General features: G+C 46.9%; 1 protein-coding gene across 4 annotated transcripts in view; it reads left to right on the plus strand.

Annotated features, from left to right (window-relative positions):
* SPAG9 (sperm associated antigen 9) overlaps positions 1-4,453 on the plus strand; it is a 61,964-nt gene extending 57,511 nt beyond the window's left edge. For all 4 annotated transcript variants that reach the window (XM_051797997.1, XM_051797998.1, XM_051797999.1 and 1 more), the window contains one exon: positions 746-4,453. In XM_051797997.1, coding sequence (XP_051653957.1) covers positions 746-861 — 116 coding nt within the window. In that variant the 3' untranslated portion in view covers positions 862-4,453. The remainder of the gene's footprint in view (positions 1-745) is intronic.
* The last annotated feature ends 10,826 nt before the right edge of the window (positions 4,454-15,279 follow it).

The raw sequence follows: 15,279 nt of genomic DNA on the forward strand, positions 1-15,279 counted from the left end.
ACTGTGATCTAACACCTTCCTGAAGGTGTAGGTCAGTTCCTGTTTCATCTGATTAAACTGTACCACGAGACTGCCTCTGGACTGGTGGTTCTGGCTGTCTGTGTGCAGTTTTTGGTGGTTGGTCTGTTTGACCAGGTTTGATCCCAGTTGGCTCCTGTCACCCAGAGTTCAGATGCAGTTACAAAACTGCTCTTCTCTTTTGAAGAGCAGTAATGGAGAATATGCTTAAGGCTGTCTTTACCAGTGTGTGCAGAGCTGTGACAAGCTGGGATAACGGGAACAAGAGGAAAGAAGGGGGAAAGTTCATCATAGACATGAATGTTGCACTGTCTCAATTACAGCTCTTGTTCCAGAGCATTTAAATGTTTATCCCAGCACACTTCCTTGTAGCAAAACCGTCTCAGGGTCTGCCTGGGTGGTGCTGCAAGTTTGCAAATTAGGTAGTTGTTTCTCTGCCTTAAAGAGTTCTAAGTAATGTAATGTTTAGAGTATGGATACTTACAAACCTGCCATTAATTTTTGGAGCTAGAACTGAAGAATATGGCCAGCAGAATACTAAACTCTGAGATACACACTGTTTGTAGTGTATACATTCCCAGACTTTAATATGCTTTTATATGAGCATTTGGTAACTACTGTCTCTTCAGTGTTTTTCTTGTAGACATAGATGTCACTTGTCTCCCTGCATGTGGTGTTGATGCTGTTCTGGTTATTGGCTGCTTCAGTCAAAGCTGTTGTTTTCCAGGTGATGAAGGAGGAGAATCTGAACTCCTTGGAGAAGCTCTACCACTTGAACCTTCTGTAGCCAAAGCTGAGAGGAGTCACTTGATAGTGTGGCAAGTCATGTGTGGCAGTGAGTGAGCCCATAGGATGCAGCTGGAGACCTTAAAAAAACAAAAAAGAAAAAAAAAAAAGGAAAAAAAAAAGCTTCTGCATGTTTTTTTTATTTTGTGAACCTGTTTCACTACATGATGTTGAAGCATTTCTTTGCTGTTTAACTTTATATTGCGAATCTGTCATACCTTTAACTATACAGGAATTAGCTTGTGCTGTTTTACTGCACCCGTGTTACATGGAACAGTATAAGGAAATCAGATCTTTCTCCAACTGATGTGCACACCATAGTGAGCAGCTGAGGCATTACTTTTACTGTACCACAGCAATCTAATGTGTTCACTTCTTTGGTAGCCTCACTTGAGTTTGGCTTTGTTACAACTGAGCTTCATTTCACTGTATAATGCATTGAGTAAAACAGCAAAGTTATTCCCAGAGTATTTAAAAAAATGGACAAATTATAAGATGGATTATTAAGACTCATCCAAATATTCAGTGAGGGCTAAAGCAAACTGTATATTTCAGCTTTTGTTTTCAAACCTGGAAAATCTTGCTTACGGTTAAAAAATCTTGTGTTAACGGTTTAATTTCTTACATTCATCCGAGTTTTTGGGGAAAGAGGGGACTGTATAGGAATTAAGAACACAATACTTAAATAAAAACATGTTTTCATTATTGAATCTTAAAGTTTGAGAACTGCTGCCCTCAGTAAAAAGCAATTTTGAGCATGATGTTTTTCCATCTCCCTGACATGGAACAACTGTTTTCAAAGGGTATTCTTAGGATGGTTTAAATTGGAAAATAACTGCAAAAGTCTTGAACAGGGGATATGTTTTGTTCTTTTCTTGTCTTAACTCCTTATGTCCTAAGCACTAGAATGATCTTCTCTGCCTAGCTGGTCAAACTCATGAGGCACTACATGTGTGAAGGTTAAAGACCTCGATTAGAGCATGAGAAAAGACTGAGAGTGTACAGGAAAAATGCATTCTGCCCAAGTGAGATCGTAAAGGAACTTTAGTGCCAGATGATTAGGTACAAAATGTATTTTTTTTGTAGCTCCATACCCCAATTTAGTAAAAATAAATAAATAAATAAAAAGTTAGCAACAAGATTATCAGGTAACACTAAGATTGAGAAAATTAGTGAAAGTCAGGAGACTCTAATATTAGGCTGACATTCTGTCTACTCACCATCTATTTTTTTAACCATAAGTGTGAGTTGAAGACTGTCTTCCTTTTGCATTGAAATTTCTACATTAGTATCAGACCTAAGTTAAACACTTCATGACTTCTGTACTTCAGAATATTTAAAAACCCAGATTTGCTCTTTCATTTTGTCTCTGGAAAGTAAAAGTTTTGAGGGGTTTTAATAAACATCCAGCATTTACCCCTGAAAGGCTGGGACTGTTCAGATTGGCAGAGAAATTCAGTCACTTGATTATGTGAGAGAACTGAACAGTTTCAGAGGAGTAAATATAGAAACACTTTTTTAAAACTGCCTAAACATTTTTATGCAATAGGAGCAGTTCTGGTCTATCAGGCAAACATGTGTTTATATATTTTCTTAATTTTTTAAATGAACACATTTAGCTGAGGTCTATTGTGTAAATATATATTTAGGCAGCTTTTTCAAATGCATATCATAGCTGATAAACCAGAAAATCTCCATTCAGGTCTATTGGTTAGATTTATATGTATAAATACTTTTTAAGCGACATATTTTGTACACAGCTGTTCCTCTCGTAAATATGTATTTAGGACATGAACTATGTAGTAAAAATCCTTATTAAAGATGTCTAATATCTTGGTAGTATTTTTCTCTTCAGAATGCCAAAAGTGATGAGAGCATGTTGTTCATAATTTGCTTTCCAAATTCATCTTTAACGTCACTCTTAAAGTACTTTGGCTTGAATATAAAGTCTGGAAGCTTATTAAAAAATATACAAATACAGAAAGTAAACTGAGTCAACACTCTTAGACCTATTTTAAACTTATAGGCATGTATGCTGAACATGAAGCACATCTGAATTAACTTATGGGATTGGATGTCTAAGAAAAATGCTGTCTAAACTTTTACTGTTGTGCAGAATCTTCACTGTGAGTGGTGCAGTTTCATTGCTTTTCCTGCCATTTTCTTGAATTATATTTTTTTTGTTTTTCCTCCTCTTTGGGAAACACCATCTCCAAAGTTTTTTACTCACTGGTTGATTGTCACATTCTCATGTTCTCAGAAAGAAAAAAAAAAAGCGCACAATTCTGTTCCTTGGTTCTCGTGTGGGGTTTTGTTTGTTGTTAGAGACGAGCTGTTTTCTCTGAACGGCGTCGCTGCTGCAAACTGGAGCAGCTCAACCTGGCAAGTGTGTACCTGGTCCTTTGCCAAATGTAGCTGGTCCACCGTGCCATTTTAGTCACCTCAGTGGGCCAACTCTTGCAAATATTTCAGAGAATGATTGTTTCTGTCCAAAAGTGGAAGGGTTTTAAAGCAGACAATAGTTTAACTGTGTACCACTGTGGGTGTAGATAAAGGCATGTGCACTTCTCTGTATTTCTCATTTAAAAACTCTATCCCCTGTCCTAAGGTACAGTAGATTAACTGGGTCCCTGTTGCCATCACAGTGCTCTGGGATGTATAAGCTCTCCTTAGGGTGGCTTTGAAGGGTGAATAAAGCACGTAAAGCCCAGGCACTGAGGTGACAATACACCCCTCAAATCCGTCTCAAGAATGTGTTTATGCATACACTCGTGATTAAAGCATCATATAAATAGGAGCTAATCTCTTGATAGCTACAGCTTGTTAATAGTTTGGAAACATTTCGAGCACAAAATATGCAGCACATGACTTGCCTGGGTAGGGGTGTTTGCATGGTGAAGGTGAAGCTGCATCGTCCATTCCTTGGGAAGGCCTTCCTGCCTCGGATGGGATCGAGCTGACAGAGCGTAGACACTTTATCATAGGCTGCCTTAGTAACAAAACAAATGTTAAATCTGTTTTATTATACTAACTGTTCTAAAGAACGTGTGTCTTTTAAAAATGCTGTGTAACTGAATATTTATTTCCATGTGAGTATTATAAAAGTTACCAAAGGATTAAACCTGACTTAGCACTCTGTAAGTGGCCCTGTTGAGGTGGGGTCTTGTGAAGGCCCCGCTCTGTAAAACGAGACACGGTAAACTCAAGTACAGTTCTTTAGGGAAATTAAATGTTTTGGTTTTCTAACAGGGTTATGCCATATTGTAACAACCTATGTTGCACCTCAAAGCATTTTTCTATACACTAAATGTCTCTCCCGCCCTCTAACAAGATTAAGTTTCCTTTATTAATTTTGTTGATGCACATTTCTCAATCTTTTAAACATATATTTTAAACATTTTATGGTCTGTAATTTTGGAAAGTTTTGTCTGTTGGACACTTTACGCTGAATTTTACTTGCCTCTGTAATCTGAGATGGATACTACAGCGTTAAACTTGCTGTCTGTTAAAACTTGAGGCTTCTTTTCTGTGAGCAGAAGAGCTCATATAGCAGTGTAGTTATTTCAGTATTTATTTCTATTATTGAATCCATGGGGTTCAGAATGTAACTTTGTACATGAAATATATATAAATATGTATATGAAACATGCATCGGATCTGTGTGTTCTTTGTAGTCTCATGTTAATTCCTCAGGGTTTTCCTGCTACCAGAAGGCACTATAATTGGGGATTTTACACCAACAGCTGAATATTGCCATCATCACTACAGGTAGTGATATATTTGAGTCAACCCCTGGCCAGTCTCATCTGCTCTCTCATACTGGGCCCAAGCAAAAACTGTGAAGAACAGCTTGGTTCACTGACTGGCTCCCAAATGATGCCATGATGTCTGTGCCTCCTGTGGGATATGGATCTGGAGGAGATCTGCCTGGTGCAGCTCGGATGAAATGGGTGCTTGCACTAAGATTTATTTCTGAAGTGTTTTTAGCACAGATTTGTCAGAGCTCAAATCCTCCCTGGTTGCTACTTCACAGCAAAGGAAACGCTGTGGTTTTAAGGCAGAAGAACAAGGACTTGGTGACTGCAGAAACAGAACACTTGGCCGGAGCCAGGTTTTAACTTTTCCCTGGCTCACCTGCCCCTTTCTAACCATGTTTGCCCCAGCAGTGTGTGTTGGTCAGTGAGTCCCAAGTGCCCCTGAGGACACCTGGCTACCCTCGTTCTAGGGGGTTGGGGTGGCACAGAGAGACCCTGCTGGGCTGTGGTGGGGGCACGATGCCCTCAGCCTGCCCTGTGCCAGGGTGTGTGCTCTGTCACTGCTGCTTCTCTGAGCAGCAGCAAAGGGCCCACGGGGAGTTGTTCAGTACCTCTAGGACGTAAATACCTCAGGCTTGCCTGTGCAAACACAGGAATCCTCCATGGCTTAGAACCACCAGCAGTGTACCAACTGGAAGCTTTATCCCCCTGGTGCTTAAAAAAAGCACTGTAATTTTTGCTTATTTAGTGCTGAGTTTTTGTGCAGGATTTTCGCCTCTCCAGAGCGCAGATGTACTGATGATTTCCCTCTCCGTGCAGTGTTTGTTCTGGGGCTGTGTCTGTTCCCAGACAGGTCACACACTGCACTGTGCTAAGGCTGTGTGTGTGTGTATTAATTGGGAAGAAGCATCATAAATCATCACTCTGGAAATGTTTCAGCTCTTCTGGCAGCCCTGGAACCCCTCAGGTCTGTGCATAAGTAATTGAATTTTTCAGATCCTGTGTTGAGAGAAGTGAGAATAGAGTTGTGAACTAGGCTAAGGTGTTACAAATGATGTATGGAAACAAGTTTTAAGCCATTAGAAACAAAACCCTTCTGCAATGGACATGGGATAATGGGAAAAGCACTTACCCTTTCTGAGTCAGATTTTTAAAAAGTTCTCTCAGTTGTATCAGTCTCCTACACAAAGAGGTGTTCAGATCAGAATACATACCCTGTTAATAAGGATACAGGGAGGGAGACTGTTTCAATGTGAATGCTTTAGTTGAAAAATACTTCTGGGCTGGGAATTAAACCTCAAACTTACCGAGGGATACAAATTATTACCCCCAAAACGTGGGATTCTTTTTGCCATCGCCTTCCTTTTTCAGCATCCTGAGAGCTGGCTGAGGAATACAGTCTGGAACTGATATTGAACATCCTGATGATCCCTGATGCACAAATGCCCCTTAATTCTATGTAGAACAAGCTTTGAGGGGCCTCTGGCCTCGGACCACACTCCAGCTCGTGGCAGGGCCTGCAGGACTCCCTGTGATTCTGCCTCATACATAACTCCTTGATAAGCTATTTTGAGGGGACGAACCCAAGATTGCCAATTGCTTCCCGCTTTTTAAAACACTCCATAAAATGACAGTGGGAAAGGAGCTGATGGGAACACATGGACTGGTGTTTGTTATCCTCTGCAGGAGCTTCTGGCCAGGATGGAGCCCCAGGGGCGGGTGCAGCCCGAGTTGTGACACAAGATGGTGCTCTTACAATTCAAACACAACGTGGAGACCGAGAGAAAACTCATTCTGCTGGAGTATTCCCTTCTCCTGGCCTTTGTCTGAGCATCCAAGTCTCAGGTTCCCTCTAACAGCTCTCCAAGGTGAAGCTGTTGTGTCAATGGTCCAAGGAAGGAAAGAACCTGAGTGTTTGGTCAGCACAGAGTTCAGATGCTCTCCCCTGCCTTTACCTCTGTGGAAGGTTAAGTTGGGCTGTTGGGATTTGTCTGCCTCTGGCTGCTCCAGAGCTGGGATCTCCAGCCTCATTCACTTAATGCTTAGGAAAGGAAAAGGTTTTCCTTCATCAGACAAAGGTCCTGCTGGGCAGTGGGAAGGAGCCAGGTGGGGTGGGGCAGATAAGGCTTCTTGGCACTACAAGGGCTGAGCAGCTGCTTCCCAACATTCCCCTGCCTGCTGCTTCTCCAGCCTTCAGGGAAGTTCTGTTCCAGTTTGTAGGTGGGATGTTAAGGACCCCCTGCATTCATTCCCTGCCTGCAGAAGAGCAGTTCCCAATCCATGAGTCAGCAGCAGGTCTGGCTGCAGGGCTGAGGGGGCTGATGCTCCTCATATCTTCCCCAGTCCTTCCCCAACCCTCCTTCAATGCCAAGGGATTTGGGACATGCGAGGGGAGGGGGGTGTTTCTGCAGTGAAAGGGAGCTGTGCTGCCATCTCCTGCTCCTGAACGTCACTGTGCCCAGGGCTGTTCTGGGCTGTCTCAGCTCTGGGGAAAAATTTTCTCTTAAATGAGAAAAAAAAAAAGGGGGGGGGGGGAAGAAACAACAAACCACCAAAAAAATGGGTGCTGCCCTGGGTCAGAGCACATGTCCTGGTGTCTGGTCTGACAGTGGCTGAAAGCAACACCTGGAGGAGGGAGCAGGAGCATGGGGCGGTGACCCACAGGTCACCCTGGATCCTGCTGCATCTTCAGACTGGAAGACTCAGTTTCTACTTTGTAGAAACAAGTGGACTGATGGAAAATGGTGCAGCTGTCTGCATCCCAGCAGGAATAAAAAGCAGGAAATCTGAGAGCTCATTGGTTTGCAAAGGCAGCTGGAATACCTCTGGATACTTCTCTGAATGGGGTAAAAATGAGAGTGATATAAACTTTACACTTGTTCTACCACTGCACAGCTGCTCCTGGCAGATGCTGTGGCAGGGATGTAGGTGCCACGTGTGGCTCTGTCCCTGCTTACTTTGGGCATTTGGATTCTGCTCCTAGGATGGCAGAGAGATGTCTGCAGGGATGAGAAGCACATGGATCAGGTGTGAAAACTTTCAGTCTTTCAGGCCAAACCTGGCAGTGGTGTGGAGTAGGTAACAGCACAGGGAAATGGTGTTAAAGGCTGATGGGGGAGGCTGAATCCAGGAGAGAAAAGGTGCTGAGGACTTTTTTGGTTACTAATTGATGTGTTCAATGAGAGAACAGCAGGATGTGTGCGTGGGTGGGGAAAATTGAATTCTTGTCCAAATTGCCCAAAAGGTAATGAAAGTCCCTGAGATAAGAGAGAGGTGAATTGTGCAGCATCCACAAACCCATTAGAGTCTGGTTGACTCACTTGCAAATAAACACTGTGTGGGTGCTCAGTAGCAAAAAAAAAGCTCTTCTGCCCTTTGCAGATGTTCCTGTGTCTCATTCCCCTTGGGGAGAGATGAAGGAAGGATGGATGGATGCTGCAACCTGAGTTCCTGTGCCCAGCCAGAGCTCAGAGGTTTGGGGAGCACAGGACCAGATCCCCACAGTGGCGTCGCAAACTCAGCACCAGATATGAGGTACCTTTTCCTTGCCTTGCTCAGGGCTCTGCAGATTTCCACGTGTGGGAAGACAAAATGAGAAAGGACATTTCCAGAGGGAAGGATGGCACCAGGGAAATCCTTGCTACTGTCCAACTGGCACTACCATCACTATAGGAGTAAAGGCTTCATGCAGCGGGGGTAAGGAAAGAGTTTTGCTGCTGTTTTGGTAGTGGCCTGCCGTCAGCTGGACACAGCAAGTCAGGTGACTGGATTTTGCAAGGAGTTTTAAGAGTTCTCTGAACCTTCCAGTGGGCTCAGAATCTCATTTCACCATAGCAACCTGCAATATAAAACCCAAAATGTCAACCCTGGGCCAAAGCTGTGGCTGAACTGCTGTGAGTGAAGAGGTGGGAGGCCAGCTCCAGGGCACAGGGCAAGGTGGATCCTATTCTGTGATTCCTGTGGGGCTGCTCTTCCTGGGACGTTACAGCTCTTCGGACCCTTCCAGCCCAGGCTCCACTGCCATCCTGGTTTGCAGAAAGCTCAGGATGGCCAAAAGCTATTTGGCATTGGGACAGTAAGTGTTCTTCCTGTGTCAGGGCAAACACCAAGGGCCAAGGTTGGGGTGGGGTTTCCCCACGGGGCACAGCCATGGTCCTCTTGAGAAACTGAAGGTCGGCACTTCCTGGCTCTCCTGCTTCCCAGGGCAGGTGCCCACCCACCCTCCAAGCTCCCATCTGACTGAACATCTGACTGCCCAACTGTGCTTTAACAGAACCCAAATCTAGAAATGCTACAAAAAGAGCTTAGTGGGGCGCTGGAATAGGAGCCCTCTCTAAGGCCAGTGGGAAATTACATAAGTTGGTAGGTCATAGCTCTGGCTAAACCTTTTATAGGCCATAAATCCACATTTCCTGGATTTTTATAGCTTCTGGTTAAAAATTTAAAAATGCTTTGTGATTGGAATAAGCCAGTTGATCATCTCTTGACACAAATACTGTGCTGGGAAAAGCTCCTCATCCCACGAGTAAGGGGATGTACATCGGGGGATGCTTCTAGAGGAAGGATGGGCACAAGCAAAAAACAAGGCATTGCCATGTATGTTCACACTTTAATCAAGGGATTTGACCAGTGCCACATCACCATATGGAGACATGACACTGTGCCCTCCCTTTAAATAGTGTCAGCATCCAGCATCTCTATTTCTGCAGGTTTTATGGCCGTGGAGAGGATGCAAGATCCTACTGGCTTTTAATGGCTTGGAGTTGTTCAGAGAGTTTATTTGCACGACAGCACTGTGCTTTCTGGGATGCTTTAGGAAGTGTAGTAATTAAATGTTTTTATCAAACTTCCCACTTGGGGAATGTTAAACGTTTTCTATCGGTAGCTGCAATTCAGGGACTGTCCTGCTCCATTCAGGGCAGTGACAAGTGCTGGAGCAAAGTGCCAAGAGCTGAGCTGGTGGCCTGAGAATGAGCATCAGGCTGGGCTGTGCATTGATCCTCCTGGAGCAGGTTTGAAATCCAATGTAGCTGCTGGATGAGTGGCTGTGAGACCATGGTTTGGTACATTTAGTTTCTGTGGGGTGCTTGGGGAATTTGGGATTCTCCTCCCAAAAATGACCCCTGGACTCCACAACCTCAAACTTCCAAGCACACAAGTAAAGTCAGAGCACATGATTTCAATGGGGCCATTCATGTCCCCATGGGAAGCATCTGCTTGGTTTCTTGTGGGATTAAGAAACTGCAAGTCTTAAATCAAGGGTAAGAAGGGAGGAGAGAAATAAGACGTGCCCTGAAAATGCCACAAAGTTCTTTATCACCACAGAGGAAGGACAAGAGTGGCAATGATGCCTTTAGACTTAAGGAGCTTTGTCAGAGCTGGGTGTCTCTATCATAATTCAGATAACTCTCTGCTGCAGTCAAATACATCTCAGGGTCTTCTGGGTGTCACCCTCTCAAATAGAATCATATAATTTTTGGTTTGGGTTGGGAGGGATTTTAAAGATCATCCATTTCCAACCCCCTGCCACAGGCAGGGACACTTTCCACTAGACCAGATTGCTCAAAGCTCCATTCAACCTGGCCTTGAACACTTCCAGGGATGCTTCCTACGTCTAAGGCTCTTGCATTCTTCCCCAAAGAAGTCAATGAATAGCTGTAATTGTTAACATGGATCACTTCAACTTGGAAGTTGGAAATGGTTCACCTACCCCCAAGCCCTTGCCTGCTGAGGGATCAGCACAAAGCCAATGAGCATTTGGTTCTTTCCTTGCCTTGGTGGCTTTCCCCAGAAATCAGGACCTGGCTTTCCCTCCCCGGGTACCACAGCTGGGCTGGGTTGGGATCAGCTCTCCAGAGTATCAGAAGGTCTGTTAAATGCAGCAGTAGCTTGTGGAAACAAACAGGAAGAGGGACCTGTGGAGGCTCTGGAGGGATCTGTGTTGTGCCTGAGGCAGGTCAGCTTTTCTCACCACTGACTTGGAAGTAGATTTAAATGTCAGAGATAAGGCATCCCTTCATCTGGGGCTTTTCAAGAGGTCACGAAAAGCAATTCAGGACACTCTTACCCTTTTCACAGCCAATGTCTGTAGAAACCAATTTTATTCCCTTCTCATTTGCAGTAATCTCATGAGACTTACCACATTTCTCTCTTGGTCATCCACTGCCCACTAACCCTGGCTATCTCCCTCTCTCCTTATAACCCACATTTTCTGATTATTCCCATCCCTCTCTGGATTTTGCCTGAGCAGTTCAGCCTGAGCAGTGCTGAGCAGAGCATGTCTAAGGTGTGACAGTCCCCATGAGATTTCCTAAACCATGTGGCATAGGGGACCCTGCTGAGCCTGCAATCCTCCCTTGTTCCCTAGTCTTTTCCTGAGGATCTCCTGCCTACCTGACTGTTATTTTTTGCTGAGGGGTTTTTATTCTGCCTTTGTGATAACTTTCATCTCAAACTCCGCTTTGACTCACTTTAATATTGTTACTATCTCAAACCTACTCCTTGTCACATATTTGGGGAGTAGGCAGGAGACATCCAAGACTCTGAAGCCAAAAATAAGGAGAATGAGAGAAAATAATACAATGACTTTGAAGCTCTTCTGACTCCAACCCAGTCTCGCTCTGCAGCCAGAGGTGCCTGGGGCTCCAGGCACCCAGTGGGTGCACCCTTGGAGGTTGAAGAGCCGTGGCCACACAGCCAACATCAGTCTCCTCTTCCCAGTCCCAGTGCTGTGATCCTGCTGGTCAGGACTGTGCTGGTTGTGCTATGAAGTTGTCCTAAATCTCAGCTGGCTGCAATGCCCTTCAGCCTGTTGGTACACCCTGTGCAGGAGCAGCACCAGGACCTGGGGGCAGGGAAGGGAGCTGTGAGAGCACAGTCTGTACTTACTGACCAGAAAGGGTTGGGCTGTTCACACTCAGGGTGAATCCGTGGCACATCCATGTCCCAGTGCCCTGCACAGCTCCAGCTGCTGGAGCCCAGCTGCTCCCATCCCTGCTCATCCCTGTGTCCAGCCCTCCTTGCCGGACACTGGGCTGTGTCCAGGCTCTGCTGTGTCACGTTATTCCAAAGAACCTTTGGGATACTGTGCTGTGCCAGGTGTGAGCCCCAGACCATCCACAGAGAGGCAAGAGAGGCTCCATACAGGCTGTAAAGCAGGAGGGTGTGTGTGGGTGAAGGTGGGGAACTGGGATCTGACCGGGTACCCACATCAGCTGCAAAGTGCTTTTGCAAAGATGCCCCTGCTCACCTCCCCTGCTGACCTCAGTACCTTTGGCACACATGGATCTCAGGATGCTTCCATCCACCTCAGCTCTGGCCTTGCCACACAGGAGCTGTTCCCAGCACACAGGTTGCATCAGGCTTCTGCACAGGTCATAGGGAGCACCACACACACCATGTTCTTTATGGTTTGTAGCTGCTTTAGCTTCTTTTAGCGTCATGGGTAGCTTCGAATGCGATATAAAATAGTATCAGATCTAAGGCTGAGAAGGCTAAGATAATGAATGGTTGGGTGAGGATTATGGTTATGGTAAAAATATATTTTCGTGTAGGAGGTTCTTGTTGAAGATGATTTTGGGACATCCCAGGAACAGGCAGTCCCTCACAGCCAGGAGCACCCAGTGCTGGTCCCAGCAAGGGGCTGGGAATTCCCCATGGAAGGTGCAGGGATCATGGTGTGTCCAGACTGGAAGATGGCTCAGAGGTGTTGCATTCTCCTTTCCAGGGAAGGAAATGCAGATGTGCCAGAGCCTTATGCAGGCTCCCTTCAAGCTGCTCCTGAGGCTTATCCATGCATCCATCTCCCAGCAGCTCCTGAGAGCTACTGGGAATACAGCAATGGGCTTGTGCCCAAAGGGAGGATGGTGGCCCTGGGTCAGTGCCTGCCTGCCCCTCCAGGGCCTTTACTCTCCCTGAAGGAGGGGGTGGCTCATCCCCTCCTGTGGGGAAAGCCCCACAGCTGCATGGTGGGGGATGAAAGGAGTGTGGTGGACCCCAGTGCAAAGGAAGGGGAATGCCCCACCAGTGCCTGGCATCAGCCCATCACAGGACTGTCCGTACATCTTCTATTTTCAGCAGTGTCCAGCCAGGAGCCCAGGACATGCTGGAAGTCCAGGACACTCTGTCTGGGCTGTTAAACCCCTGTGAGTTTCCTATTGCTGGAGAGGCACTTGCTTGATGCCCAAAGCCACTCGAGCAGTTAATAATGACCTATAGCTCTGACAGATCGTATCACCACTATTTTTAGTTCTCTCACTTCTGGTGTGAGCCCTCTATCTGCCTCTTTTCAGCCTTTTATTTTCAGTTTCTTATTGCTGTTTCCTAAACTCGTCTCCAGCACCAGGTGGGCAGCAGCTGGGGAAATATTTTTATCTCTGGGTGGCACAACGAGAGGGATCCAAGGGCGCAGGGGGACGGGCACTGCTGGTGTGGGGGGACAGGCACTGCTGGTGTGGGGGGACAGGCACTGCTGGTGTGGGGGGACGGGCACTGCTCTGCTCAGCCAGCAGCTGACACCCGGACGGGGCTGCAGCCGGAGTGTGGCAGCTGATCCCAAAATCAGGGCCCCATCCCAGGGCAGCCCCTGCACAGCCACTCCTGCTGGAAACTGAGTCCATGGTGGGTCTGTCTCAGCTGTTTCCGAACACAGCTGAGGATACACAAATGGGGTGTTGTGTGGCTGTGGGGGTCTGGTTTGGGGGTTTGCACTGCTGAGGTGGGAGCTTGGTGAGCTCTCAGCAAGGGAAGATGCATCCCTGCTGCACGTGCCACACCCAGCACGAGGGCAGCAGGATCGTCCAGAGATGAGGGAGCAACAGGGTGACAAGGGCACAAGTTGGAGAAGAACTCCAAGTCCCTCCCCTAATCCTCCCAGCTCCAGGGAGGCGGGTGTTGTGTCACCCCTCCCTTGGCACCAGAGCCTCTGGCAGGGACCCAGTGAGCTGGACGGGACAGGAGGAGGAAACCCAGCCCTGGGGGAGACAGCAGGGCTGGGAGAGGAATATCCCACAGCTCCTGGCTGCTGACAGCAGTACAGAAATAGCCAGTGCCCAGTTCCCTAGAGAGTGGTACATCCATAGGGGAAAACCCTCTCCTGAAGCAGTGACCTGGGCAGCTTCTTCCCTTCTGTGCTGCTTCTCCTAGCTGCTCCCCATTGTCTCTGGGTTTCCCAGCATCACTCCATCCCCTCTCTGCAACTCCCTTCCCTCTCCACAAGCCAGGAGTTCACCTGAAGGCCCTCAGAGAGATTTAAGCCTTTGGCAGAGGAGTGAAGGGGTTTTGGAGAGAACTAAACCAGCTTTGCTGCTCCATGCAAACTTCTGGACTGAGTCTGTGCCCTGGGGTGTCCTGCAACATTTTATGGAATAACAAGGCACTTCCTGTAAAACAGCAATCTGGAAATGCCATTGTCACGGGGTGTGCTGTAGGTCCACAGCTAAGCCTGGCTTAGTGTGTGCAGCTCCTGTGCCCGCATTGTCCCAGTACAGGTGTGGTACTGCCACCACCAAGTCGCCCAGACAGCACCCAGAAGTGCCTGCACTGACTCACAACGTGGATTTGGTGCCGGAACACACAACCACACTCATCTGTAATAAATCAAGCCTGCAGCCCCGAGGAAGGCAACAGGAAGTCACAGCTTAAGCCTGTCTACAGGCTATCAGGATGTGTGCAGGTGAAGAGCACCAGAAATTGAGTCCTCTCCAAACCCACGTCAGTGCTCCAAGAGCCTTTGCAGGACGTGTTCCTGGAGAAGATGCTTCCCTGTGCTGGAGTGAGAAGCCCCTCTGCTGTCTGGCAGCCCCTGCCATCAGCACTGCTCGGCCACGGGCAGCCACCTCCCCTCTGCTAATTAAGGTGTGGGAAATACGTTCAGGGTGGTGCAAGACATCTGGTTACCTCAAAATGAATTTTCCCAACTTAATTATATTTCTCCTCCTGCAACATATGCTGAGGCGGAGCTGGGGACGGGACTGGTGATGGATGAAACAGGCAGAGGCAACAACAACAGGGTGGGCAGGGGCAGGGGAAGCAGCATCTTGAGTCTTTCTGGTATTTGTGGAGTGTCCAACTGACAGGAACATTTTGGGGCTATGAATACAGGCTGACGTACGCATGTGTGTGCAAGCAGTAATCCTGCTGGGACAGGACATGTGACCGCCCTCAGGAGAGGGAATTTTAGGCAGCCTCTTCCAAACAAAACCCCTTCATGTCAGGATCTGGCGTTTGTTGTTGTCGTGCACTTTTCTTTTTCATTGTTGCAGCTTTTTATGGCTTTTTTGTACCAACCCTGGTGCTGAGATTGGGTTTATTTAGTGCTCTTTTTGTGCTGTAGCTCCCCTGCTGCTGAGCCCAAGCCCAGGCCTTTGGTGCAAGGCGTTACCAGCTGGATGCTTCCACAAGTCTTTATGGACTCGGTTTTAGCAGCAAACAGCGGATGGCTGCAGCCCTGGGATGAACATCAGAAAGGACCATGGGATTCTCTTTGACTGACAGGCTGATCAAATGGAATACCAGGGTATTTCTGCTAATTAGTTGCAACTCGTGGGCGGGTGATGTGTATCACTTACACACACATGTATCTGCCCGCAGGGAGTTGAGTGGCAGTGGGGGCTCTGAGCACACAGAGTCCCTGTGTGAGAGATTCACATCAAACCAGACAGTGTGGGAGGCCCAGATGCACAGTGAAGTGATGGGCCCAAAAATTCAGCTTTTTGAGAGC

Source organism: Manacus candei, unplaced genomic scaffold (genome assembly GCF_025592945.1).
Source record: "Manacus candei isolate 608988 ecotype Guabito, Panama unplaced genomic scaffold, ASM2559294v1 h1tg000047l, whole genome shotgun sequence".
Classification (NCBI taxonomy): Eukaryota; Metazoa; Chordata; class Aves; order Passeriformes; family Pipridae; genus Manacus; species Manacus candei.